The 26977-nt window shown below is 51.3% G+C and overlaps 10 protein-coding genes across 10 annotated transcripts; 4 read left to right on the plus strand and 6 right to left on the minus strand.

Annotated features, from left to right (window-relative positions):
- The first annotated feature begins 85 nt into the window (after positions 1-85).
- On the plus strand, positions 86-3131 carry BJX68DRAFT_231874 (heterokaryon incompatibility protein Het-C-domain-containing protein). Its single transcript, XM_071039409.1, has 4 exons — positions 86-258; positions 329-476; positions 562-720; positions 777-3131. Exons 1-4 carry the CDS (start codon positions 162-164, stop codon positions 2881-2883), a joined length of 2511 nt encoding a protein of 836 aa, XP_070901393.1. The 5' UTR covers positions 86-161; the 3' UTR covers positions 2884-3131.
- On the minus strand, positions 3119-5150 carry BJX68DRAFT_231875 (putative TRAF-like signal transducer). Its single transcript, XM_071039410.1, has 2 exons — positions 4236-5150; positions 3119-4173 (listed from the first exon to the last, which is right to left on the minus strand). The coding sequence occupies exons 1-2, from the start codon at positions 4761-4763 to the stop codon at positions 3364-3366; spliced, it is 1338 nt and encodes a 445-aa protein (XP_070901394.1). The 5' UTR covers positions 4764-5150; the 3' UTR covers positions 3119-3363.
- Positions 5151-5242: 92 nt separating this feature from the next.
- BJX68DRAFT_231876 (syntaxin family protein) lies at positions 5243-6637 on the plus strand. Its single transcript, XM_071039411.1, has one exon. It carries the CDS (start codon positions 5498-5500, stop codon positions 6302-6304), a length of 807 nt encoding a protein of 268 aa, XP_070901395.1. The 5' UTR covers positions 5243-5497; the 3' UTR covers positions 6305-6637.
- BJX68DRAFT_231878 (uncharacterized protein) lies at positions 6638-7816 on the minus strand. Its single transcript, XM_071039412.1, has 4 exons — positions 7322-7816; positions 7090-7256; positions 6913-7028; positions 6638-6829 (listed from the first exon to the last, which is right to left on the minus strand). Exons 2-4 carry the CDS (start codon positions 7214-7216, stop codon positions 6740-6742), a joined length of 333 nt encoding a protein of 110 aa, XP_070901396.1. The 5' UTR covers positions 7217-7256; positions 7322-7816; the 3' UTR covers positions 6638-6739.
- Positions 7817-8904: 1088 nt separating this feature from the next.
- BJX68DRAFT_29678 (DUF4452 domain-containing protein) lies at positions 8905-9888 on the minus strand. Its single transcript, XM_071048920.1, has 2 exons — positions 9512-9888; positions 8905-9408 (listed from the first exon to the last, which is right to left on the minus strand). Exons 1-2 carry the CDS (start codon positions 9794-9796, stop codon positions 9103-9105), a joined length of 591 nt encoding a protein of 196 aa, XP_070901397.1. The 5' UTR covers positions 9797-9888; the 3' UTR covers positions 8905-9102.
- Positions 9889-12374: 2486 nt separating this feature from the next.
- ssn8 (cyclin-dependent protein serine/threonine kinase regulator SSN8) lies at positions 12375-14033 on the minus strand. Its single transcript, XM_071048921.1, has 3 exons — positions 13646-14033; positions 13384-13593; positions 12375-13331 (listed from the first exon to the last, which is right to left on the minus strand). Exons 1-3 carry the CDS (start codon positions 13803-13805, stop codon positions 12793-12795), a joined length of 909 nt encoding a protein of 302 aa, XP_070901398.1. The 5' UTR covers positions 13806-14033; the 3' UTR covers positions 12375-12792.
- A 342-nt stretch (positions 14034-14375) lies between these two features.
- On the plus strand, positions 14376-17196 carry BJX68DRAFT_274359 (calcium-binding mitochondrial carrier protein; the record flags this gene model as incomplete). The annotated part of the gene is made up of 7 exons (XM_071047647.1): positions 14376-14505; positions 14601-14681; positions 14772-14979; positions 15035-15639; positions 15681-15745; positions 15801-15937; positions 15990-17196. The coding sequence occupies 7 exons, from the start codon at positions 14376-14378 to the stop codon at positions 16507-16509; spliced, it is 1746 nt and encodes a 581-aa protein (XP_070901399.1). The 3' UTR covers positions 16510-17196.
- On the minus strand, positions 17112-18647 carry BJX68DRAFT_29794 (glutathione S-transferase family protein). The gene is made up of 5 exons (XM_071048922.1): positions 18427-18647; positions 18200-18368; positions 18062-18148; positions 17820-17998; positions 17112-17754 (listed from the first exon to the last, which is right to left on the minus strand). The coding sequence occupies exons 1-5, from the start codon at positions 18565-18567 to the stop codon at positions 17188-17190; spliced, it is 1143 nt and encodes a 380-aa protein (XP_070901400.1). The 5' UTR covers positions 18568-18647; the 3' UTR covers positions 17112-17187.
- ubaA (E1 ubiquitin-activating protein ubaA) lies at positions 18127-22580 on the minus strand. Its single transcript, XM_071039413.1, has 4 exons — positions 21870-22580; positions 19035-21819; positions 18200-18974; positions 18127-18148 (listed from the first exon to the last, which is right to left on the minus strand). The coding sequence occupies exons 1-3, from the start codon at positions 21970-21972 to the stop codon at positions 18836-18838; spliced, it is 3027 nt and encodes a 1008-aa protein (XP_070901401.1). The 5' UTR covers positions 21973-22580; the 3' UTR covers positions 18127-18148; positions 18200-18835.
- Positions 22581-22981: 401 nt separating this feature from the next.
- BJX68DRAFT_29934 (putative gamma-tubulin complex component GCP4) lies at positions 22982-25716 on the plus strand. Its single transcript, XM_071048925.1, has 2 exons — positions 22982-23080; positions 23139-25716. Exon 2 carries the CDS (start codon positions 23154-23156, stop codon positions 25515-25517), a length of 2364 nt encoding a protein of 787 aa, XP_070901402.1. The 5' UTR covers positions 22982-23080; positions 23139-23153; the 3' UTR covers positions 25518-25716.
- The last annotated feature ends 1261 nt before the right edge of the window (positions 25717-26977 follow it).

The following is a 26977-nucleotide window of genomic DNA, read 5'->3' on the forward strand; positions in this document are numbered from 1 at the left end:
TGGTGGTGGGGAACCGAGACATCTGAGGTCATCTGTGGTCGCCGGACGACAAAGTTCAGCTGTCGTTCTTTTCTTCCGACTTGAACTTCCTCTCGCAATTTTCCCTCCATCTACCCCGCGATCTGCTCGCATACGCACATTCATCTCTAAACGTCACCACAATGGCCCCTCGCCTGAGTCTGGGTCTGAGTACCCTGCTCGTTCTGGGGCTCGTCCTGCTCCTCCTCCCCTGCCAAGTTCACGCCTTTGGCGCCGGAAGTAAGCTCCCATCCGCCATTCTTAAAAACACACACAAAACAAACGACTAACAAACCTCCCAACAATGCAGACATCGCCTCGATCTCCAAGGTCGAAGGGAAGAACTGGCGCCATGGCGATATCGAAGATATGCTCAAGACAATTGCCTTCATCAAGGGCCACAAGTGGACGTCCAACATGGTCAAGCGCGTGTACTTTGGGAACTGGCTGCGGGATTAGTGAGTTTTCGCTCTTTTCTGATCAGCTGGTCGTGTGCACCTTTCACATGCAATTTGGCTGACGGCTTTTTTCCCCCTTTTGCAGCTCCCAGGCTATGGACGTCGGTACCCTCAAGGGTCTCCCTGCCGATACTATTCGCATTCTCGTCTGGATTCTGTCGTTCCTGTCGTTCGGTTATGCTACCGCGGAGTTTGAGGTGACGGCTGATCGATTGGGGGTTTATCGTCCTGAGGAGCATATTGAGTTAGTTTTCCCATCCTGTTTGGTTGGTCGGGCCTTGAGCTAATCGGTCTTCCTAGTAACCCGAAAGACTACGCCGATAACGAAGATGCTCGCCAGTACGATCAGCGCCTTCGAGGCCCTATCCGCCAGATCGAACTCGAGGTCGACCCGGAGACCGGAATGAAAAACTACATTGCCAACGAGCGCGGAGACTGGGCTACGAGTACCGCGTATATCAAGTACAGCTTGGCTCGCAGCATCCATTACGGAAGACTATATACCAGTGGACACCGCAAGGGCAATGACGAGGATCTATACGAGGCACTCCGCTGTCTGGGTCAGGGTCTCCATACCCTCGAGGATTTCGCCGCGCATACAAACTACTGCGAGCTTGCGCTTCGGGAAATGGGATTCCGCAACGTCTTCCCACACACTGGTACTTCGACCCAGATGAACATTCGTGGTCATCACGTCTACCCGCTTGTAACGGGAACCTTCGGAATGGTTGATTTCTTCCACTCGGTGCTCGGTGAGGCTACGGACCACTTCACCCAGTCGGAAATCAACGAGATGGACAATGCCCTCTCCGACGCTCAGTCGAGCTCCTCGTCGAACTCGCTCAGTTCCCTCACTGGCCTCCTGGGCAAAGTCCCAGGATGCGGCGATCTGGTCGCCGAGGCACAGGCGCTCCAGCAGCGCTCAGAGGCTCAGCAGTCCGCAAACACCCACAGCGGTGCTCGCTCCGGATACGCAGCCCAAGAGTTCACCCGCGGATTTAACGACGACTCAGAGCGTAGCCGTGGTGGCTACGAGCAAAGCAGGGCGAGCGCACCCTCCGGTGCCAGCACAGGCAAGCCCACGGGCGTGCCGGGGATGCCCGACATCAACCCAGCAGAAACCATCGCGAAGATCTACCCGATCCTCGAATTCCGTGATAAGGTAGTGCGCCGGATCTCATCTATCATTGAGAAGATCCCGGGTCTAGAGGCTCTGGTCGAGAAGATCAGCGAGACAGTGACCGTCTTCATCATGTCCCTGCTAGCCCCCTTCATCCGCCCCATCATCAACGCCGCCTCGCAGTCCCTGCAAACCGGCTCCGCAGGCGTAATTGACGCCTCGGGGAAGCACCAGTACGAGCCCTGGACGAACCCACATTGCACCGACCCCACACACTCCATGCTGTCCAAGGACCACTTCACAAACATCCTCAACGAGCCCGCGGGCCACGTCGCTTCCGCGATCCTAAAGTATGTGACGCCCCGCATCCTCCACGCCTGGGAGAACATCAACATCTCCGAGGATCAGGTGCTGCACGATGCGCTCCAGGTCTTCCACCACCCGGCACTCCGCAACATGCACAATGAAGCCCACCGCACCATGTTCGAGGCCGTGCAGGGCTGGGTCAACGCCATGCCCGATCGCGGCGCGAAGCTCAACGATATCCTCAGCTCCGAGGGCGTAAAGACCGGGAAGAACAACGGCGGCCAGGTCGGCCACTCGCACTCGCAGCACGGGGGGTTCGCGGCGCTCGGTAATTCAGCGCACGGGACGGGCCATGGTCAGAGCCATGTACAGAGTCACGGTCAAAGCCACGGCGGAGGACACAGCTACGGCTCCTACCAGCAGCAATCCTCGCACTCCCAGTCCTACACTTCCACCTCCCACCAACAACCCTCCTCCTCAGGCCACGGCTCAGGCTCCGGCTCGCAGCTCCCCTGGGAGAAACTCTCCGACCAACTCAACAGCCTGCCCATCCCCGGAATCAACAAGCTAAGCAGCAAGCTCTCCAGCTTCGGGTTAGGCGGGTCAACGCGCGAAGAAAGCGACAATGATAGTGCTCGGCCCTCTCAGCCGTCGCCGCAGCATCACTATGACGGTGGCTCTCATTACTCGTCGCATACCCCGCCGCCGCCGCCGCAAGGGCACCACCATCAGCCTCCAGGCGGATATGGCGGTCCAGATCCTGATCTGGCGTATGGGAGCTATGGCGGGCAGCATGCGCCTCCGCCGCATCAGTATGGTGGACATAATCAGTCTGGGTATGGAGGGCCGCCGCAGGGGTATGGAGGGGAGTATGGGCATGGTCAGCACCCGCCTCCGCATCAGCAGCATCATCAGGGACATGGACAAGGGCATGGGGGTTATGGACATGGGCAGGGCCATGGTGGTGGATATGGGTACTAAATGTTTTGTGACGTGATGAGGTCATGTTCTTTTAATGAGAGTGACGACTTGAGCTTTCGTGTAGAGGTGGGTTGGGTTGGTACGGTACGGATAGACGTCGGCGGATTCGTTCAAGGTCTAACTGACCCTTCTGGTAACCTTCAGAGCCGCGCCCCTAGTGCAGGATACACGACTCCGCAGGTTACCGAAGAGGTCAGTTAGCTTTTCAATCGAGTTGTTGATTTATTTGTGATTACTTGGCCATAGAATGTACTAAAGTAAAAGTATGGTATCATTCATTGTAGGTATGCCCCTGCCCTGATTCGAGACGTCCGTCTGTCCAGTCGAGTCAGGTCAAAGAGCATTTCGCACACTCGCTGTCAATAGTCTCGTTCTCTCTCTATGGTATTATACTAATCGTTATCACGTATGCATGCGAACTGCAATCCCACAACTCCGAAAACCCGAACAACGATCGCAAACAGCAAAGCGCACTCAAACTCAAAGCTTCGTCCCCTCCCTCCCCGTATCACTCAACCTCCTCGACCTCAGCAAGGCCGCCGCACTCCCAGATCTCCCATCACCGGAGCTTTGACCTCCGGTTGACGCACCGGCAGCAGCGGCGCGTTGACCCTGGTGCAGCCGCGGATTCATAAGCCACTGTACCTGCATGCGGACACTATTGACAGCGGCATTTGTATGGGCCATGTCCTCCTTCAGCCGGAGGCATTCGTTCATTATGGCCATGCTCGCACGGGCGTCGAGGTCTGTGATTGCGTGGGAAAGTTGGGCGACTTCCTCACGGAGCGATTCGTGGAGGGAGAGAAGGTAGGTTGTTGCATTTGAGAGGGGTGTTGCGGAATCGTCTGTTGTTGTTGATGATCGAGGGTTTGAGCGGGAATTAGAGGCGGAGGGTGCGTCTGGGGTATCATTGGTATTATTCGTAGCGGTGTTATTATGATGGGCTGAAAAGGCACGGGATGATTCGACGAGTGTTGAGCGAATAGAGGCGAGGCCGTCCTCGAAGATCTCGTTGCGCTGTTGTAGATGGCGGACTGTGAGTTCCATGGAGTCGAGGCGGGAGTTCTGTGCTTCAAAGTAGGGTCCTATTGTGATGAGGGGGCAATTTTGCTCATGGGTTCCTAACTCCGCGCGCTTCATCTTGATAGGACAGCCGTATTTAGAGGCAGCGCAGGGGTGGATTGCCTCGGGACAGGCTTCGATATGTTCGCGGAGGGCTTTTCGGAAGACGGTGACCTGGCAATCTGGACAGGTTGTCTTGAGGCTAGGGCATAGCTCTTGAACATGCTCCTGTGTAAACAAGTGGCCGGTTAGCATCTAACTTTCCCAATTGTGTGACAAGAACAACATACCTCGTAGTCCTGTTCCATGATATCCTCATCGCAGCGCAGACACTTATGAAGTTCGTGCATGCACTTATCCTCCGGGCTAAGGTCCTTCTTCCGAGTCCTCAGATCGCAAGAAGCGATTGGACAATCCATCAACTTGTATCTACAGTACTTGTCTGCGTGCGACTGGATGTGTCCCCTCGGAATAATCTCCTTGCACCCTTCACTCGAAAATGGACACCGTACCGGTATCTCATCGCACATATTCGTCAAGAGCCGAGGAACGTTAAGGTAGACATCTCTCGTGGGGGTTCGGCACGTCGGACAGGTAAAGCCATCGCGACCTGTCGCGAAGCTCCTGATAGCGGAATTTAGGCAAGTCTGACAAAAGACGTGATCGCATTCGAGGCGCACGGGTCGGATGAACGGGCAGTGACAGATCGGGCACATCAGATGGTCGTCATAGTCGGCGATGTACTCGAGCGCACGCAAATCAAGAAATCCGTCGTCGTCGCTGCCAACGTCCATGGCGAGGAACTGGTCAAGCTTCATGCCTGCGGTTTGGAAGATGCCGCTTCAAAGATGTATTATAAAAGACAATGGCTTCCCTTGCAGAAAGGGGGAAGTGTTTCAAGGGATCGTCCGCTGTGGTATGTATGGTGGGGGAGCAAGCTGAAACAATAGCTCCGAGGGACAGGTCATGAGGGTTACACGGTGGCTGACGGTGAGCGAAGGAGAAGGAGCGATTCGCGGAGCAGCATTGGCGGCGAAGATCGAGGTCGAAGAGAGCGAGGGTGAGGATGAGGGTGAGCGGAGATCGTTCGGGATGGTGGAAGTGGGAGTGGAAGCGGGCATTGCGGGGAGTCGAATCCGTCCAGAGATGGCAAATGGTAACCGCGAATGACAATGCTTAGACCAACAGCCGGAGCCATACTCCTGTTCTTGAATGTTATTCCGACCATGGCCCGGCGGCGCCGCACTGCCGCAGGCGGGTCTACTTGATTATGCAGATACAGTCAGTAGACGGCTGCGCCTTGGGCTATCTGTAAGCACGTCATAAACAGGTTGATCTCAGATGCAAGAGAAAAAAGTCGTGTCTTGTTGAAACTACCTCTCCAGTGCCTGTTACATCCTCTCGTATTGTTGACCCTCGGTCCATTCTTCATTTGCGTGCGGTCTTAGCGCTGTCTCCCCTCCGCAGTTGCCCAGACCGTCATCCATCATCGACCTCCAAGGCTTCCACATCCTCTCTCTCAACTCCCAACGCCACTGCACAACGCCTCAAAATGCCAAACCCATCCCAGCTCTTCCTCCTTGCCGATCACATCAAACTCTCCCTCCTCGAACGCCAACGGGCCATCTCGCTGAATCTAGAACCCAATAGCCAAGATGGAGAGATCTCCCGCTCGCTCGAATCCCTACGTGAAGGCATCGATGCCGTCGAATCCGAAGTGACAAGACTGGAAGAATCAAACGAGGAAGGGGCCTCCGATTTAAGAGACCAACTTTTTCACCTCCGATCGCAATTTAGCGACCTATCGTCGCAGTTCCGCGGCCCCGATGCGGCTCCAGCTGACGACCCATCGCGTCCGGATTCGCAAACGCCGCAATTTACAAATGTGAAGAATTCATCTCCAGACCTCAAGCAGCCGGTTCCGCAGCATCCACCATCAAAGTCTGTTCGGTTTATGGATGATGCCGCTGCCGCTGAGGACGACCTGAACCGTCGGAATCTGTTCCAGCCATACCGCGATGACCCGTCCCCGGATGGCGTGGATACATCCGGCATGTCTAATCAGCAAGTATACGACCATCACGAACAAGTCATGCGAGATCAGGATGAGCAGCTAGACCGGCTGGGCGAGTCAATCGGGCGACAACATCAGCTGAGCATCCAGATTGGGGATGAGCTCGACGGCCATGTTGCGCTGTTAGATGAGATGGACGGCACAGTCGAACGACACCAGAGCAGGCTGAACAATGCGCGGCGGCGTGTTGACAAGATACAGAAAAAGGCTCGGGAGAACTGGAGTATGATGACGATCATCGGTTTGATCATTGTCCTGGTCATCCTGATCGTCCTTTTGAAATAAGTGAGACAGCCGCCGTCTAGATGAGGGACCATTTCTTTTCTTCGGCTGGGGCTTTATTTGTCATTTGCTGCAGTGTTATACCTGTCGGCGGCGCGATGGCGTTGATTTTCAGTTTCATATCTGCTCTAGGCTAGAGTCAGGGACACTCCTTTGATGACACGGCGTTTGTGAGGAAATTGGGCTTCTATTTTGGGCTTATCACGATAATACAGCTCTATACATACTCTTGAAGAGTATTCACAATACAGCAGTATCTTCTACGGAGTACGAATTTGTGAAGGGCCCGAACAGACACGAAAGGGCGTTTTGACCAATTGAAATATCAGATTAAGAGTTCATTGCTAGTACAATCTGCCCTCTAGACCTAGTATGCAAGGTAAATCAAGAAAGAAAAAAAAAACACGAAAGAACACCTAACCATAGCAGATACCAGATCTACCTCTTCTTGCTGGCCTCATTCTTCGTCCGATCTTGCAAATCCGTAAAGCTCTCCTTGTCGTTAACCTCTCCCCGATCCGCCTTGACCTGTAACATGAATTAGCACTCTTGTCGCCTTACACATATATCTCCGAGCAAGAAGAAAAGAATCAGAAAGAGAGGCGATATACCGAGGCCTCGGAATTGCTAGCAAGATTCTGGTTCCACTTTGCCTTGCCCTCCTTGTGCAGCTTGATTTGCCTCTGTTTCTCTTCTTCGTAGAAGGCTTGTAGCTCATCATCGCGGTCTAACAAGATCTGTCAGCATCGTCTTTCTTTGTCTGTAAGATAGGGGCAGGCAATGCATACTCTGATCTCCCTCCTTCAGACCTGACCGGACAGCAGATGTGTGGAATGGAGAGGTGGCAGCGGGATAGGCCACGGTCTGTCGCAGAGACAGACGGCTTGTTGCGCGGACGGAGGCGAGGAAGGACATTGTCGTGAGTATGCTTGGAGTAATGGTGGTTTAGTCAATTCTGTCATATCTTTGTCAGTCATCATCTCCTCCTCTCTTCTCTATCAATTCGAAAGTATATCTCACCTAATCGCAGGATCTTGTATGTATGAAGTCGGAGTTTTCTTTCTTCAACCAAGCGTCAAGTGGCCAACCAGAAAGTATTTAAACCAGCCAGAGCTTCTGCTAGTGACTGCGAGCAACCTGATTGACCTGGCGTCATTCCCCGGTGTTTTTGGCCAACCACCGCCGCTGCATTTGGTGGGATGGGCTGGTGACGTCATAAATACTTAATCGTTCTTGCGAACCACGACAGCTTTGCGCTCCATTTTCACTCCAACTGCTTCCGACGGATGAGCTTGGTAGCCGAGGTAAATGGGTTCCGGGGGAAGGGATTGGTAGATCTTGGTTTTCGCTGTGCTATTCTTATCGCATGTTGATTACAAGGAGGGCTTGCATATTATGTTGGTGAGGTCCCTGACTCCCTCCTAGCCAGACTTGGATGGTTGTAAGGTTAAGTTGCGGGACGCTATAATGTGGAAGTAAGAACGCTTATTTATGCTTTTATATGCTTATTAGGACTTAGAAAAATGCTGGATCGACTGGCTTGTTGTTGTGGTTGGGGGTCTCCATAGTGATACCTCTTGTACGCTCACAACATCGTATCCACGCAACATGTCACCATGTCAACATGCTCATTTAACCCAGAAAAACAAGCGTACGATCATCAATGCTAAGTAAGATTTATTACTCCCAAATATGAGGTATATCGTAAGATTTGGTGTACATGTAACTAGAGGTGATGGTGGAAGATATATTTCCGAACAACCACACTTGAGCCATGATGATACAGTCTGTAGACGGACAAGAGAAGATGTTTTGCGGAGAGATAAAACCATAGCTATCTGACAGCTTTATTTATTAGGCTTCAATGGCAAGGAACTGCCATATTCCGGGGTCACTCAGACCTGAAGTCACCAAGACACCTAGTGCACTACGAGAGGTTGCCAGGAAAATCAATTGAAGAGAATAGAAAAACAATTTTTATTCGGGTCACCCGTGGGAGACCAATATTGAACAATGATCCAATCCATGGAGTCACAGCCAGCGGACCTAGAACAATAGGGACTGCTGTCCCCAACCATATACACAGAAGCAAAGACAAAGTAGAGAGGTCAAGACAAGACATATGCAAGATAGAAACGTAGCACAACCTTCCGAAGTTTAACAGAGCCCAACCAATGCAAGACGTATATCGTTCCCGCCTTTCTAGATCCTTAAACGCATGAAAATCCGTTCCCACCCAAAATGTGTAACCTGGCAAACCCCCAAAGAAACATGGCAAAGTCGCTAGAAGCGGATCTGATCTGGCAAAGCCGCCATAGTACTCCCAAGAAAACAACTCCGTGCCCCCAAATGGCAAAATCGCCGCTTTCTATACATCACCGCGGCCTAAAACCCCGCGGCCGATAATAAGGTATTTTGGTTGTCCCTAACCGAAAGTGTAGCAAAAACAAGAGAGGTATCGCTGGAGAATGCAAGAGTCGAATCGCAGGCGCCGTCGCTCGCAGGTAGTCGAAAAAGCATCAATCTAGGAAATCGTGATCGGAGGTGTATATACAAACAATGTATCCTTTATGTTTCGCGAGCTCGTGAAAACAGGGAAAGGCGAGTTGAGAGTTGATCGTGAGAGAAGAAGAAGGTTTGGTCGTATCGAACGATTAATGAGAAACAAAACAGTGAATATTATGACCCGCGGTTAGGGAGACCGATGATGCAGAAGCTGCGCGATATTGAAAGAAAAAATTGTCGTGGGCGGACAGTGAAGCTCCTCGCCAGCAAGATGACAGCTTGGCAGATAATGGCTTTCACCATCGTCGCTGAGCGTTCTGCATCGAGGCCGGAGAGATGGATGTCGGCGGGCTGGTCATGCTCATCCCAGTGGTGGGGTTGATGATAGGGATGACCTTGCGGGCGCGGACAGCGGAAGGCTGCTGGAAATTCACTTGATTATAATTACCGGAGTGAAGATACGTATTGGACGAAGCGGGAGACAAGGAAATCGACGGCGTGACCTGCTGAACGGGCTGGATCTGATGCTGAACTGGAGAGATGTCGGGCGAGCCGCTAGAGAGAGACGATCGATCTGAGGAAGCGGAGTGAATCGAGTGCAGCTACATCGCGATCGAAGTCAGTAACGGGTCTCTCGGCAGATAGAATCCCAGTGATAGGGGGCTCCTCGAGTCACAGGGGTTGATCCAAGTAGCGACAACATACATCGTCCTCTGTCAGAAGACCTGGACAGAACTCCAGGTCGTCGTCCAGGTCAAAAGAGCGCCCAGCCTCAAATCTGGCCCGGAAAGCAGTGACCGAAGGGGCCTCAGCCAACTCCCTCATGCTCTTGACACCCCGGAACTGGCGCTGAGCATTCTGAGCAGCCATCTTGGGACCCCTCCGGGAGCGGCCACCGTGATGGTTATTTGACGTTGTCATGTGAGCGGTGGCGCCGTGGTGAGGGGCTTGCTGATGCTGCTGGTGCTGTCCGTAGTAGAAAGTCGACATATTGGCTTCGGCGTATTATAAAAGTAATAATCGGCGAGATAAGTCGGAGAGGACGGTCAATGTACACGGAATAGTGGATACAAGCAAGGACCAGAGACGAAGACGGAGGACTTTTGCAAGGAAAAGGGTAAAAGGAAAGATAACAAGGAGGTATCTGGAATGCGAATGGGGCGAAGTATTCTTTTCAAGAAGGATATAACAACGCAGGGGGGTGAAAGAAGGAAGAATAGTAATACGTTGAGGAGGAGAAGGTAAAGTGAATGCAGGAAGGTTGGGTTGAATTTACGCAGTGTGGGATGGAGAACAAGACTGTAATCGAAGGCGGGACAAGGGCGAAGAAAAGAGGACGAGGAGCGGGAGAAAAGCAGAGCCAGAGAGTTCGATTGGAGGCGAGAGGGGCTGCACGCTCGGTCATTTCAAGTCTGCTTTTCGCTGGGGCTGAGTGGTGGACCCATTCTCAAGGCACTTTGGTGCTGTAAATTACCGTCAGGGCTTGAACCCCCGCTCCAAGATCCCTTCAAGGGCGCTGTGTAACTTTTGCAACGCACTAGTTCCACAAGCTCGGTGCTAACCACCGCCTGAGGTCACGCACCAGCTTTAGGGCAGGCCACAGCCCAACCAGATCCGCAGCGGCGGCAGCTCAGTGGCAACTCCTTGAGGCTACTCCAATAATACTTGGACAAAAGTGTGTTGAGTGGGCCTCTTTGCAATTTTTAGTGCAATTTCTCCAATCAGAGCATGTAAATTTGAACTGGGCGGCTACCATGTGGAGCTAAAATGACGTTCATCACCATGCTAGTCTGATTCAAGTTAGCCCTCCACAACCCTCGTCCAGAGCCGGTGGCTGTTGAAAGCGATCAGAATCGTTCCCGGCTTAGCCGCTTAAGGCTGCCAACTGTCTGCTCATCCTCTCCTCCTTGGGGCCTTGAAGGAATGGCTAATCTCTTCTGGACTGCGCATTCAATGCAGGAGACCATGGCCCAGGAAATTCCGACTGGTACAGCCTCGCCTTGAAAGAGGGGAAGGTGGATCGATCATCAACAGCTGACTGAATGTGATATGTGATAATGCTTGAGACACTCTCACCCAAGCACGGATATACGGATATTAGTTTGGCACGGTTTGCAATCCATATGGGGTCATCCAAGGTCTGCTTCTCGTGGGATTTGAAGCCTGGAGACAGCACTGAAACTCGAATCATGCAGTCTTTGTTTCTGAGGACAGGAACGGAGGAGGCATGGCATGCGCTGGCAAATTCCCACTACGATGAGAGTGGGAAATGATTTGCGGCCAAATGATCGGAGCCCCACCCACAACAAACAGACGGTTGCTGGTGATTTGCTCCCAACGTTTTCCCCGTACCTTTCCATGGGACCCGTGCGACTTGGGCGAAGAGATTGATATGCGCCAACTTCCTGAACGGCGATAGCAGCGATACTCCAATGCATTCTCGAAAACAGTGGCGCCAGCTGCAACTTCCCAGGAGCACAAAATGCGCAAGTATGGTTACATAAAAGCCAATCTCTCGCGGCACATGAATGCTGCTGCAGTTCTTGCTGGGAGTCCCAGGAGGAACGGTACCCCTTGGATCCAACCCCTTGAATTCTCCGGGGTCATCTCTCGTCCTTATTATTACGTAGTATTCTACGATAACGGACGAGAATGGACGAATAATGATCGGGATTTCAATCCTGCCGGGGCTTTCATCTGTTCAAGCCACAGATGTTGTGGCTTTGCTTTTTGCTCTTTGACCATCTTCAATGTCTGAGCCCTCAGCCACCCAATCCTTCCATTATTGAGTCATCGAGTGGTCACATCTCCCCACCATATGGGGAGACCGCACATTGAAGAGAACGTTGAGGTCGAATTTCATCATCATCATCATCCAGAGTGTCATTGTTGCTCCCATCATCCCTTGATGGGATACATCGTACTCCGTAACGGAGCATTGCTGTCCGTCAGATATTCGCCACAGCCGTTACCAAAACAATTACATAATCTATATCATCAGTCTGACACTGGGCCGCTGGGAGTATTGGTCGATTGTGCCATTGCAAGAGAAGCTTCACCTTCTCCATGGTGGCGAAACCGAAGGAGACCTGCATGGCCTGCTATACCATTGGTCTTGTTGAGCCAGAGTAGTACCTCACCTCATCGATGATTCCGGCAGCAACCTTGCTATACTACTTGCCCTCGTCTAGGAGTTACTGACCGGAGCATGCACCAGAAGATGATCATTTGTTGTTACACAAGCTTACCCCGAAGGAGCTTTTGATGACTTTGGACGCAGGTAAGCTTGTGGAGAGCAAGCAATCATCCATATTGATCCTGGTCACTACTCGGGGATTGGCAGGCATGACAGAAGCAAATGTACATTGCCCACAAGGTCCGTAGCATGGTTACTATGAACCAAGCTCAAGAGCAGAAAGATAGCTGCGCTTGAGTGGTGCACTGTAATGCTCAAAACAGAGACATCCTATACGGAGTATATCTTGTACGTCTCGAATCAAAGAAATCGCTTGGCGCCGTGGCAAGCTCTTAGAGGGAAACCAGGATGTCTGACACTGCTACGTATAGCAGTTTGAGTTACTTGAAACCCTAATTTCGTGAAACTCTTCTGACGTGGGGATAGTCTTCGTCAATGCGGCTTTCATGGCATAATCCCTGATATCGCTTTCCATGGCTTGTTGGCGTCCTGACTGCGAGGCGGTTACGGAGTATGATGGATCTGACAAGATGAAAACTAAGTACAATGTACTGGAAGTGTAACGCGAAAGAATAAGAAAGATGGTGTTGGCTTGGTATAAACGTCCTAGCCTTGAACAGAATTTCTGTATAAGGAAATGCGTAGGAACATCCCTGGAATGTCTAGAATATATCTAATGCGTGCCTCAGGACATAAGACAAAACAACAATTTGGGCGTCGCTAATCTGAACATATGATGCAGGCTCTAAGCTAAGTATATATATGCAAAAGGGAAAAAGGCCGAATAGCTTTACTTATCCAAGCTTTTGCTTTTCACCATTCGCCCAAGTAGTTCCTTACAGTTCTTTTCACTGTACTGCTCCCAAACCTCATATAATGAAACCAGCTCCTGTGTACATTCGATGACAGCTTTGATGTCGACCTCGCTTTCGGCCAGCCACGCAATGAGCTTTTGAATCCTTTCAGGAGGTCCACTTCCACCTTTATCCCCGAGCGCCGCAAGGATATTCATGCCCCCTTCTCGCATTGCCCCGGCTATTGGTGCCGGGTGGCCATGGTAGGAGGTCTGGCTGCTAGGTTTGAAGACAACGGCAACAATGATTGCCATGACGGCAATGACATGAGGAGGGTACAGTAAAGGCAAGTCGGTGAGGTAGTGATCATTGATCACAGACCATGCAAGAGCAACCTCATCTGAGGTAAGGGTTAACTCAGTTTGCAAATCCGATAGAGTCCGGTAGGGATGGTGCACGATAAGCTGGGAATGCATCTCTGAAATCAAGGAGAACTCGCATTCGCCTATCTTCGACACATCTGGAGCGATGAATTCTGCCAAGGCGTGAGCAACGACACAGAGGATTTGTGATTGTGTTTCTCCTACCTGGCCAGAGGCCGCGGGCCTCGCCGACAACGAATCTGATATGTTGAGGGCACTCCTCCATTTTACAGGCAAGATAGAATGCAGTCGTGAGGACAAGATAAGGGTTTGTGCTCCTTATTTCGTTCTTGGTGTAGTATCTTTTGATATACACCTGGGCAGTGGCCAAAGCTTGTTGTCGAGTCGACATCCTTTTGCCAAGCCTGCCTAGCTCTATGTAATGTTAGCCCGAAGCTTGTTCAATCAAAAGGTTAACATATCTTACGCTGGCTAAAGTAGATATTGAGCAATCGTTGATCGGGCAAGGGAAATTGGGAGTGCGCGACTTTGTCTTTCTCCTTTAAGCCTTCTCGAATTTCAGCCAGTCGCTCTCTGGTGAACAACCAGTGTCGACGCTGGGTTGATGCCCAGTAATTAGCGGCCATGATGTCTTGATTTGCTCAGGTCAGGTCAAAGTTGTTCTCGTCATGGTATAGTAGAGGGGCCGCCGAGCGATAACACCTGACGAACATGCACTCCGTCTTCGGCTCGGAAAAATAGATGATCAATGCGGTATGTATATAGACATAGTAGTATGTCTTCCCCTCCAAAAGTGAACGGGATAAGGAGAAAAAGAAGATAATGTAGTCATCAGAGAACCTGATGTTCTGCAGTTGGATGGTTGGCACAAGGACCTCCCAGAAAGGGTATAGTGAAGCTAATCCATGGTCCCGTGAGCGGTAAGCCGGAACTTCTTTCTTCCTCGCGCCATCACCAAGAAAGCAAATCATCGCTGGTGGATTTCTCAGAACCACTATCAGGCTTTAAAGGCTAGCCTGCGATATCTGCCATTCATCAGCTATCTTTATAAGAGATCCGCTGCAGATTCGATGCTCACGCTATATCTACGCCTCTCATACCCCTTCAACACCGGGGATATACCGAGCCCGAGATCTTTTGACCCCTCCTTGAAAATAATGACGGAATCCCGATAATAATATTACCTCCAACCAAATATGGCCGGCGGCGAGTCGCAAGATGAACGTGATCAAAGAGTCGCAAGGCTCTGGACACGCCTGGGCGCCAAAGAGCGGGATCACTTGGATTACAATGGGCTCAAGAAGGGTCTGAGGAAAATCGATCATCGTGAGTGACTCTCTGTGACCTCGTCTCGTGTTTCTCGGTGCGCCTGACCGAACTGCGGTACACGATACTAACATTGCTTTTTTTTTACCTGTCAGCTCTGAAGAATGCGGATAATATGCTGCGGAAAATCTTCCGGTCGGTCGACACGAATGGAGATGGTTTCATCGAATACTCTGGTAAGATCACACGTCATTTTATCGTGATCAATCCTCGATACTCGGACGGCTGGAGCCGGCTGGTGATTTGACCATCCTAATGGTTACTAGAGTTTCGAGACTTTGTCCACCGCGCCGAGCTTGAGCTCTGGCAGCTCTTCGTGAGTATTGATCACAACCGCAATGGGGAAATCGACAAGACCGAGCTCAAGACGGCCTTTTCCAAGTCTGGCGTCACCGTATCAAACGCCAAGCTCGATGAGTTCTTTGCCGACGTCGATACGAATAATGATGGCGTTATCACATACCCGGAGTGGAGGTATGTATTGCTCGCGGAGCCGTTGTGCATTCTCTAACAGATCCGGATCATGCAGAGACTTCCTCCTCTTCCTCTCCGGCTATTCGTCCTTTGATCTGCACGCCGTCCTGTCATACTACACGGCCACGGGCAATCTAAACCCGGAAGGAGATGTCCACATCAACGATCTGCAGGGTTTAGGTACAGAGCACTCGTTTCTTAAACGTTATATTTTGGCCATCAGACACGTTTTGTACACTATCCTCCCAGCACCCATCTTGACAGCCTTGATCCCGCCAGCTTATGCCGAGACTCCCGGGCTTGCACTACCCCCGCCTGCGCTTGAGCATGACTCCGACCTGGAATTGGAGTGGCTGCCCATACCCAGGACCGTCGCCATGTGGATGTCCTTTCGATATTATGAACAGAAGTTGACCGAGAATACTCCTCAACTAGGTTATTTCATTGCTGGTGGTATGGCAGGCGCCGTGTCCAGGACAGCCACTGCGCCATTGGATCGTCTCAAAGTGTATCTCATTGCGAAGACCGGATCCGGAGCGGCCGCCGTCCATACAGCCAAAAGTGGAGCGCCAGTCAAAGCCGCTGCAAAAGCCTCGAAAACCCTGGTTGATGCAGTGAAGGAGTTGTGGAGGGCTGGAGGCATTCGGAGTTTGTTCGCGGGTATGTATACTTCAGACGAGAAAGGATCGCGCTGACGACAGTAGGGAATGGGTTGAACGTTGTCAAGGTCATGCCAGAATCAGCCATCAAGTTCGGAGCCTATGAGGTCAGATTACCTTGGCGAATTGTCTTGAAGGCAAATTAATACTGACCTACTTTAGTCGGCGAAACGTGCTTTTGCCCGCCTCGAAGGTCACAACGATCCAAAGCGCTTAAAACCGACCTCACAATTTCTATCAGGAGGATGCGGTGGAATGGTTGCTCAGTGTTTTGTGTATCCTCTTGATACCTTGAAATTGTAAGTGCTCCTCATTCACTAGTTTCCGGCGTGTCTCTAACCCGTGTTGCAGTCGGATGCAGTGCGAAGTCGTCGAAGGCGGCCTGAAGGGAAACCAGCTCATCGCTGCTACAGCTCGGAAGGTCTGGAATAAAAATGGCCTGCTCGGATTTTTCCGTGGTTTGCCTTTGGGCCTCATTGGCATGTTCCCGTACGCAGCTATCGACTTGTCAACGTTCGAATACCTGAAGCGTACACTTCTTGCTCGAAAAGCTCGTTTACATGGCTGCCATGAGGACGACGTCCCTCTCTCCAACTTCACTACAGGTGCTATCGGTGCTTTCAGCGGGGGTGTTAGCGCCTCGGTCGTCTACCCCCTGAACGTACTCCGAACCCGAATGCAGGCTCAAGGCACCGTCCTGCATCCTACAACATACGACAGCATCGCCGATGTTGCCCGCAAAACAATCCAGGCTGAAGGCTTCCGCGGACTCTACAAGGGACTTACGCCTAACATGCTCAAGGTCGCCCCGGCGGTATCCATTAGCTACGTTGTCTACGAAAACTCAAAGCGAATGCTTGGGCTGAGGTAGAAGACTCACTCGACCTGCCACCGGCCTCCACAAACCACTCGCTTGTCCACCATTCGACCATTTTATTGTTGGGTCTTTCTTTAGATGCGTTTACCAAGATACCCTTAAACCAGTCGCATTGTATACGACACTCACGGTTTCTCTACGGCGGAAATCGACATATCTGCTTCTTCACGTGTTTGCCAACTTGATCGCAAATGCGCCAGCTATTATCTCACCATACCCGTTACCTTCCATGCCTCCCATACCTCCTATCCGAATACACCTGTCACCTCTAGCTAGTTTTTTTCTATCCATGTCAACAGGGGACACTCTATCCCCGAATGACGTTCTGTTTTGGTACGGCTTTTGTTTCTTTTCTCTTCACATTTTGATCTACTCTCGCATGGCAAGGCGTCCTGCGACGAAGCATTCTACGGAGTTTGCTGCTTTTCTTTTTGAAAACTCATATGTACAATTTCCGGGGAGTGTTGGAAGTATGCTGCGGCATTGTTCTTCTCTTTTACCCCCTCCCCCTTGTATCTAGGATGACCCGATTGCTACGGTTAGGATAGACTTATATAGTGTATAGAGGAATATGGAACCGGTATTTTGAGCTATCAAAACAGCCATTATTATAAATGACCTTTTTCGTAAACTGTAACAATCTTTCTTTATATACGAGTAGCGACAAATATCTTATTTCTTGATGGCCCGAACCTCCTCATCCTTGGGAAGAATATCTGGCAACGGCCCAACAGGCGTGATCGCAAACTGGTTGATCTGCGTATGACTCTTGGTATAATGGAACTTGATATGCTCAAACTGCGTCGTCTGCCGGAACGCCGGGATATCCCAGTAGAGCTTCCTCAACCACGCATGAATAGCCGGGTATCCGGAGCGGATATCGCGAATATTCGTCTTAAAGTGCTGCACATAGACCGGGTCAAATCGGACAATCGTAGTGAAGAGTCTGATATCAGCCTCTGTGATGCTGTCACCGAAGTAGTATGGCGAGTTGGATGAGGCAAGGTGTTCTTCGATCCGGTCGAGGGAGGAGAAGAGCGTTGTGACGGCACGCTCGTAGGCTTCCTGTGTGGTTGCGAAACCGGACTTGTACACGCCGTTGTTGACGTCGTTGTAGATCCATTCATTGCTGGCGTCGATCTCGGATTGGAGGGCTGCGGGGAAGGGGTCGACCTTCTTGTATTCTTCTGAGAGGAGGTCGTCGAACTCGTGGTAGAACATGCGGATGATTTCAGAGCTCTGGTGGAGATTGTTAGTCTGGTTTGTGGAATAGTAGGTCTGGGAGTAGTGGGGTGAATATGTACCTCGTTGCTCACGATGCGCTTTGTCTTTGTGTCATAGAGGACAGGGACGGTAAAGCGGCCTGAGTAGTCGGGCTCACTCTCGAAATAGATCTCGCGGAGGTGGGTGAAAGATGGGTGCAATGGGTCCGGGGTGGTGTTGTCTCCGGGGATGTTCTCATCAGCGGTTGCGAATCTCCAACCTGAAGAATATATATGATTAGTTTCTCTTGACTCCACCAAATGTAAGTGCATGAGGTACTCACCACCTGATCCAAGGTGCCAGTGCACGGAAGTGTAAGGAATAATCTCCTCGAGACCCTTCAGCTTGCGCGTGATGAGGGTTCGGTGCGCTGTGAGTCACATAAGCCTCTGCCAACTGGAATTGAACTTTGCATACTTACCCCAAGGACAGGCGTAAGACACATAAAGGTGGTATCGGCCCTTCTCCGGGGGAAACTCAGCTCCAGCCTCCCTGGAGATCCAGTTTCGGAACGAGGAAACTTGACGCTTGAATTCGCCAGACTTGTCGGCTGGGTTCACCCAGTCGGTGATCTTTGCCGAGTTACCAGTCTGCAACAAATAAAGTTAACCCTGGAAAGGAATTGGGCAATCGGAGGGAAGAACTCACGGCCATGGTGCGTGTTGCGGCGAGCGGTGGTGCGGGGGCGAAAAGGGTTTTGGAGATGATGAAGCTGGACGGCTTCGAAAGAACGCTCGATGAAGAGAGATGCTGTGCAAGCTGATAAACTCTACGCAGGGCAGGAAACATGAAGGGGATTCGAGCAGTGAAGCTGGATGAAAAGCTCAGTTATAAATGCAAGCGCGCAAGACGGTGCGGGGGAGCTTAGAGCGGCATGACGTTGATTACGGAGGGGTCACTAAGCTGACTTGGTGATGACAAAGCCATGACTATGCACATCCAGTGTGTTCTCAATGATGTGGTATGGTTCAACAACTGTGTAATCTGTATAATCCTAGGACTGATTAGGCTTTTTGACGCGCATATCTAGACTCTTCTTCATCGAACAGCTGTCCCTCTACTTCCTTAGCTTTACCATCACATATGGAATCTCAACATCTTCTTCCGTCTGGTCTTCAGCAGTGACCTCGAAGATAACGTTCTTCTGGTGCTCGGGGATTGGCTTCTTGCTGATGTGTTCTACGAGCTTGCTCATCCTGTTTCAAACAAACGTTAGTAGATGAGTTCTGTGTTCATCAGGATCTCCAGAAACTTACGGCATGGGAAGACGGTCCTTCACTTTAGATGGACCGTAGAAGCTGGCATAAAGAAGGCTGACACCTGAGCTGACCATACTGATCTCCAAGCCCAAGTCCGAGAAGTGCTTGAGGAAGTCTTGCAGGGGAATGTCATCCACCTCGAAGCGGTCCCAAATTTGGTCAATAGCCACTTCACCCTGCTTGCCTTGATACTTGCTCTTGGGGCTCGCAATGGGCTCACTGAAACCGAAGAATGGCAGTGCAAGGTTTATGAATCCATTCTTGTACTGCTCAATATCGTCCTTGCCATCGATGATCTTATATAGCTCCAAGGCGACCAAGCCTGTAACCAGGGCGGTAGTAGTAGCGATAGCAGGAATAATCTTTCCGGCAATAAACTTCGTCTTATGGCGGTCAGCCTGAGGAATGTCGTAATTCTCTGCGCGGAGGTTGCTGGCTGCAGTGATGAAGTCGATGTGGTGGTTGGTATCATCGTCTTTCTCAAATTCGACGGGGTTCAAACGAAACCCTGCAAGAGACCTGGGGGAAGGAAGGCTCTCGACAAGGCGTTTGGTGTCATCATTGTCGTCAAACGAAGAGCCCGAAGCTTGAGCATTTGGATCGGGCTCATTCTCATCCGCCTGAATCTTAACTCCGGATTTGGGCGTGAACTCAGGGATGATCATGTTATCCACAACCTTCCGATAGTAGTCCTTATCGAGGCCGGGGTTCTTGATTCCGTAGTTGAAGCCATGGAGATTGGCACCCGCAATGATGAACCCGAGATGTGTAGGGTTGGAGCTATCAAACTTCAGTGGTGTAGGAGCACGCTTAGGTCCAGACCAGAAGGGTTGTCCCGTGGACGTTGTCGAGTCTTTGGGGAAATTGTAAAGCAGCTGTTGGATGGCATTATTGTACTGCGCTTCAAACTGGTTCCGGGCCCAGACAATGCAGTCGTCGAAGGTCAACGGTTTATCTGTCACCAAGAAGTCACGCAGATGCTCCAGAGTTTGCTTCTCATTTCCAGCCTGCTTGAGCGTCTGCTCAATATAGTTTGGCTGGGACAGATACATGTTGACGGCCTCTGGCGGCCCAACAAAGTATGTTTGGAAGAGATCTCTGGCCCAAGCAATCGTATGCTCAATACGGTTCGGGAAACTCTTGAGGGTACACATTGGGAATGACTTCTCTGGCGGGTCCTGGGAGCTAGAGTAGGACTCGGTGATGCGAGGAAGGACGACTTGAGTGTTTCCCTTCGTTCCAAGAGTACCACTCTCGAGTAGTGGCTTTCTGAAGAAGACACAACGGCGATCGACGTAGGTTCGTGCCTCCACATTGTCAAGCGCGTTTGTGACTCCATCAAGACCCTCCCAAAAGTCTTCGTTGAAGACGTCTTCAGTGTCCGGTCCGACACGGTCCTTGAGGGTCACAATCTTGCCCACCAACTCAGGGTTCATTGCTTGAACTGCAGCGGAAGCGCATTCACTCTTAAGTTTGCCAACATCCTTGCTGCGGAATAGGAACTGTCGGTTCAGGTTGCTCTTCTCAATCTGGTCCATATCAGTAACGTAGATCTTGCCTTTAGGACCAGTGCCGAGACCCATCATCGCCCAGTTCTTGAGTGTCTCGCATCCGATAGCTCCTGCTCCGACCAAAAACTGTGTTAAATTGGCGATCTTGTCTTGGAATTCTTTACCAAAAACAGCGATCTGGCCGTCATAGCGGGTGCCGAGAGGTTTGCAAGCCTCTTCAGACCGGGTGGTTGAAGTCGGTAGGGACTCTAACGAATCGAAGTAGAGCCATTGTTGCACGGGACCGAACTTTCCGGATACTGCCTTGAGAACTTCTTGTGCCACGATACCTCCGAAGAAAGCGGCCAGGGGGTTCAAGTCACCTTGGGCTTGGTAGCTCAGCTCCTTGAGAAGCTTCTCGTCGAGCTCAACTTTGTCTTCCTGGCTTGCTGCCAAGTCATTCGCAATCTTGAGGACTTCCTGGGCATCGCTCTCATGGTGAGGACGAGGGAATTGGCCACCGTGAGCCTCCGCAAACTTGTGAAGGGCTTGAACGCCAATGTGGAGTTGCTGAGGTCGGTCAAATTTGGCGAAATCGGATATCAAAAGTTCGGGTTTCTTGATCTGTTCGGAAAGAGGCTGGAAGTCGATGAATTTAGGCATCTTGACCTGGGTAAAAAGACCACCGCCTTGGTAGGAGCCAAGGCCGGACACATCTCCAATGGAGAATGAGTAAGGGCCTTTGACGGTAATCTTTCTCGGAGCAGCGTTGTTAAGAGCGTCCATGCCCTTGATCTCGGTAAAAGTCACGAAGTCGCCGTCTTCCAAGCCGTGGCGGGTCTCATCCAGCGCAGAGACGAGGCCTTCCTCGGAAATGTCTGCCACAATACCATTCACAGGGTCCTCGCCTGTAGAGTCACCGACCGTGAAGTTCTTCCCAAAGTCGTTGAAAAGGTATCCAAACAGACCGAATGTATCCGCGATGGTGAGATAGATACCATTCTTGTGGCAAAAGTCTGCGATTACTAGTTGTTCCTTTAATGGGGTCAAGGTAAGGACGATTGCCTGGTAGCGCTTAAGCTGCTCCAGGTCCTCGGCGATATTGCTACCCTCGTGGATTGTAACTGGGACATAGGAGTTCAGCTCAGCAACTCTGGGAGCTGTCACCTCTGCACGCGGCTTGCCGACGTCTTGTGGCTGGAGGAAGAATTGAGAGGAAAGATCGGCGATCGCGACGGGGGCGGGATCGTAGAGGGTGAGGGACTTGACACCGGCAAGGGCGATGTTTTTGGCTGTGGCGGTTATTATGTGCACGTCGCAACAGTAAACGAATAAGACCCACCAATTTCGACACCCAGCCCTTTCAGACCAACGACGAGAACATTCGATGAGCCCATCCGTTTCATAGCTTCGTGGCCAAGGACATATCTGGCAGTGAACAACATTAGGGTTGAACTAACAAGAAGGCAGTGAGCTGGCGCAGGTATACTCACAACTGTCGGCTGTACAGGGACTCATCGATCTCGCCATGCTTGATAGCTTCGACAGTCTCTTGTGTAGGGGTATCGACCTCCATCTTGGAGTCCTAGACTCGTCAGCAGGCACGGACATAGATAGACTAAGCTACCCGCAATTCACGAAGCGTACGGTCATGGCTTTCTTCTCCGGTCGAGTTTCCGAATCGGCAGACGCTCTTCGCTTGCCCGGCTTCGCAGCGTCACGAACGGGAAGATCGGAGGATGGAATTGTGAAAGAATAGAGATGAAAGCCTTGCTCCAAGCAAGACTTTCAAGCAATATCAACTCTTGTCTGCAGCTCCCAGGGTAGACCCAAGAGGAAGCACAAGCGGTGAGTTCTGACAAACAAGCGGAGCTTCGAAGCTCAAAAGGCGGGGTTAACGAGAGAGGGAAAAGGATAGCACAAAGGTTGGGAAAGAGGAGAATGAGATGGACAGGAGATGCGCAGAGAATGTATGATGAGGAAAAGGCTGAAGAGGGTAGTAAAGGCTGATAAATCACTCAAAGAGAAATAATTAGAAGGTGTAGGAGTTGTCTGCGGCGACGTAAGAGGGGAAGATGAACGCCTGGCCTGTTTGCTAAAGCGGCGACTGGTTACCTAAGGTGGATGGCCTGAGGCTTGTAAGCGGGGCTTTCCCAGGGCTTGGCCAATCCTCAGGTGGCTCTCTATTATTAGTGCCTGAGGCAGAAAGCGAGACCATGATGGAAGGCACCGCAACTTCAAGCATACACACCTCGGCCGGTTCGCCGCGCCTGTGAAACACCCTGGGAGATTCTGTCTCCGCGACTTAAAAGCGCCATGACCTGAAGCTCGCTTTCCATCAGTCGCGTATCTTCATCCTTGTTTCGAATGATCTACGTTGAACTGCGTTTGCTCCTTATACGTGTCGCGATAGTTTGCCCGGCTTGAATACCCATGACCCCAATCGTGTTCTTCACCATCTTACATGTGTCGGCTCGAGATTCTGGGGAGTGGACTTTTGTATATGCAACGCCAGAAGTCAACGCAGAGTAAAGACCTGCCATTTCGGTTAGTGTGAGTTGTCTCTGCAGCACCAACTCTTTCGGCTCTCAGAACTAACCCACGGCCGTAGCGAACTTCAACCAGGATGCTCCACGAGATCCTTCTCTCCCTCTCCGGTCAGCAGTCGTCTCTCTTCAGCTTCCAAACAGAAGAAGATGTCGTCTCTGAAGAATCTTTTCCGCTTCTTTCGCCCCCAGAAAAGGCGCTCCTCTCCCCCCTCGCCCGTCTAAGCCGCCTGCACGCGAAGCTTCGAGCCCATACGGCACATATCTGTTCCACCCACCCGTCGGTCATATCCCGGGCTGTCTCTACAGCGATTCGCAGTCATCATCTCGGAGCATTCCAGAAGAAGATACTGGAGGTTGAGAAGGCAATCATAGCCGAGGACAGTAGCTATGTTGGCGGGTACGGAATAGTCCCGTTGGCGACGGTTGTTGGGGAATTCTCACCATGGACGCGACGCTTGGAATGGCTTTGGGAACTCGTACGCTTCATACAACCCGCCTCCAAGGAGGAAAATTCTCAGAGCTGCTCGGGTGCATCTCTGATTGATCACCTTCGCGGGGAATCGCAAACTGGCTATGTGGACATTGAGGAGATGGCACTACTCTTGATTGGTGCGGCAGAGACCGCCTGGATGAGACAGCTCTCAACGTGGTTGCTGTATGGCAACCTTCCCATTCTGGGCAAAGGCGATTTCTTCATTCAAGAAGCTAGTACGTCCGAGCGGGAAGGATCTGGCTCGGTCATGCAGTTTGTTATACATGCCAACCTCCTCCCTCAGTTTGTTTCAACTCATACTGCAGCATCAGTCTTATTCATAGGCAAAACGTTGAACCTTATTCGAGCGAAGCGTGGGCCTTCCAATCGGCGTGCAACTGAGGCACTTTTGACATCGCCAGTGACCCTACATGGCGAACACATTACCCATCTTGCGGAGCTCAAGTCACCTATCTCAGCGTCAAAGTTGTCTACTGCCGTCAATTCAATCCGGCTTTCATTATCACAGAGCACGCTCTCTAAACTACTGCCTCTTCCAAAAATTCTCGAAATCCTCTCTGTTTTGCACGACTTCTTGCTCCTACGACGAGGCGAATTTGCTACCGCATTGGTGTCACATGCTCATAGTCGCTTACAAGAACGACAGCGAAGACCAGATGCTACAGTTCTCAGAAACTTTGCACAGAACAACGTCGATGGTCTCGCGATTAAAGAAGGGGACTTGGTGACAGCTTTGACCAATACTTGGGTTGAACTTTATTCTCTCCAAAATGAAGAGGACTCGGCAGATGACGAGCTGGACCTTGCTAGAGAGCTTGTCCGATTATCGATCAAAGCAAAAGAGCGCGACCGAAATCCTAGATTAACGTCTGAAGGAGCTGGAGCTGAGCTTGTGGCGGAAACTTCCAACGTCCCTTTTGACGACCTTCTTTTTCCCACTCCGACATCCCTTTCAGTGCAAGTACTTCCTCCTCTCGATCTGTTCCTTTCAGCGTCCGACATCTCGATTTATTCGAAGATCCACTCGTATCTGTTGAGCATCAGGCGCGCACAGATCCGGCTAGGTGATATGTGGAAGCACACACCACTACGAAGAAGCTATCCCTCGCCTTGGGGTCCTCCACGGAGTAATAGCCGGTTCGGACAGAGTAGACTCCGAATGGGGAGGGAACGAGAAAATGCCAGACTTGCTCAGATGCGGGCTATTTGGGCGACGAACAGTGCATCTCTCTTTGTGCTTTCTGAGATTGGAACATTCTTTCAAGGGGAAGTTATTAATGAGTCATGGCAGCATTTCCGGGAGTGGATTGAAGCAGGAGTATCTGACACACGCCCCATGCCAGGATCACGGCCAGGCTCTCGACCGGGAACCGCCAGCTCATCAAAGGCAAATAATAATAATCCCGGCCAGCCCGTGACTGCTGACGGTGAATCTGAAGTATCCAACTCGGAGCCTGTGACTCCTAGACGGCACGACCCAGAAGCTCTCACGGCTGCTCATCGCCGATATCTCTACTCCCTCGTGCAGTCTTTATATCTAACTAATACACCATTCACACAAGCTCTGCGGGGGCTGCTCATATGCATTGACCACTTCATCGCTCTCGTCATTCGACTAGAGAGTATACAGCGCAACATGGACCTGGAGACCGACGAAGGGGTGGTTGATGCCCTAGTTGACTATGCGAGCGAGGAGCGCGAGGTATGGGACGCTCTTCAAGTTGCTCGAAGAGACGTCGAGCGGTCGATCCAAGAGGTCGTGGCGCGGTTGAGGGAGATTGATGATAGCCGGACGGATGAAGGACGAATGATGTTTGAGCTGGCGAGTAACACGCACAAGACCTGGTCGGTAGCTCAAACGAACGATTGCTCGTACGTGCCGCGCAAGGCTGCAGGGGTCGACCGGCTGCTCATGAAGCTGGACTGGGGGACAGCTACGGGTAATTAAGCTGGAGGGTCTATTTCGCCAACCGGAGGAAGGAATCAGGGATTTCATGAAAACGTATGGCTAACGGTTCTGCATTCCGATGGAGCTCGACTACGACGATATATTATGTCACGAGGGTAGAATAATGATTGACGAACTGAATCAGCTTGAAGATCACACCCGGCAGGTCAGGAACTGCCTAATCCGGTAACCCGAAGGAAGGCCAAGGCTCGAAGCAGGTACTGTGCCCAACTCACTTCCAGGCTCCAGCACTTGTTGTGGTTCTCGTATACACCAGTATGCTATGACTACTCTTGAATCAAGATATCAGGGACTGCTTGTAGATATGACCCCTAAGTGATGCAATTACTGCAGCATTGAGTGTCGTTTGCCAAGTTCGGAGGGGTTCAATCACGGTTTAGAAGCCGGGGACGCTAAGGCAGGTTGAGGCTATACCAGCGCCGCGATTGGCCGGACAATGTACCGATAATCCGGAGTTTGGGGGAGGAAACCTGAACTGTGGCGTTTTGGAGCTCCCAGGCAGAACCAAGCCTGACGGAGCATGACAGGTCGCGCTGAATCCGCGGGTGTACTGGCCGAGGACAAAAATATCCTGCCTTCCTAGGACAGATCCCCCCGGCAAGGTCAACAGGATAATCATGACACAATCACTCGAAGCCGAGCACCCCATTGGGGGAATGGCAAACCAGCGGAAGCTGAAGCCGACCTCAAAACGATCAGATCTCGTCCTCTGTAGCCGTGGCAGCGGCAGCTCAATACAGTGATGGCTACGAACCACGACTAACGATGATGTCGTCGTAGTACCCCAATATCAAATTCCCAGCCCTACACCGAGCTTGCCTTGCCCGCGATGACGACGAGATGAGGAAGTACAGAGTGCTTTGTAGCCTCCAGGCTCTTGGCTTTCTCCATACCTTCGAGAAGGGCGAACCCATGTATCGGACCCTGCGCCTGCCGTCTTCGGCAGTCTGAAAATCTCACGATGCTCACCTGCCCTTCCTCCCTTCACAGCCCAATCTCACTCACCGCTATTATTGTATCCGAGCAATTGACTCCTTTTTCTCCATTCGTGGCGAGGCTAGACGCGTTTCACCCTTGTAGCATAGCATCTAGGCATGTCGACCGTGTACCATGGATGCAGGCCTGGATCGTGGTTGAAGTCATCTGAGAGGAAACTCTGCTGACCCTGTCACACGGCCTCAATGATTATTCATTTTTTTATTTCTTTTTATTTTGTTCCCTTGATTTTTGCCTTGATTTCACGATCCACCCACGATGGCGAGGGGGATTTACGTTTGCGGGTGCTCAAGGATATAAAAATTGCCCTTTCAAGGGAGTTTGGAACGCTTCACAGGTCACGATATCTTCTCTTTCGATCTTAATAGCATAATCTGTTCTCTTTGTCTTTGCAAAATTCTCTCCTCTCCTCTCATCTCTTGGGATTGCTGCTTCTGCCCATC

The sequence above is a fragment of the Aspergillus pseudodeflectus genome (genome assembly GCF_044049435.1).
Source record: "Aspergillus pseudodeflectus strain CBS 756.74 chromosome Unknown BJX68scaffold_11, whole genome shotgun sequence".
NCBI lineage: Eukaryota > Fungi > Ascomycota > Eurotiomycetes > Eurotiales > Aspergillaceae > Aspergillus > Aspergillus pseudodeflectus.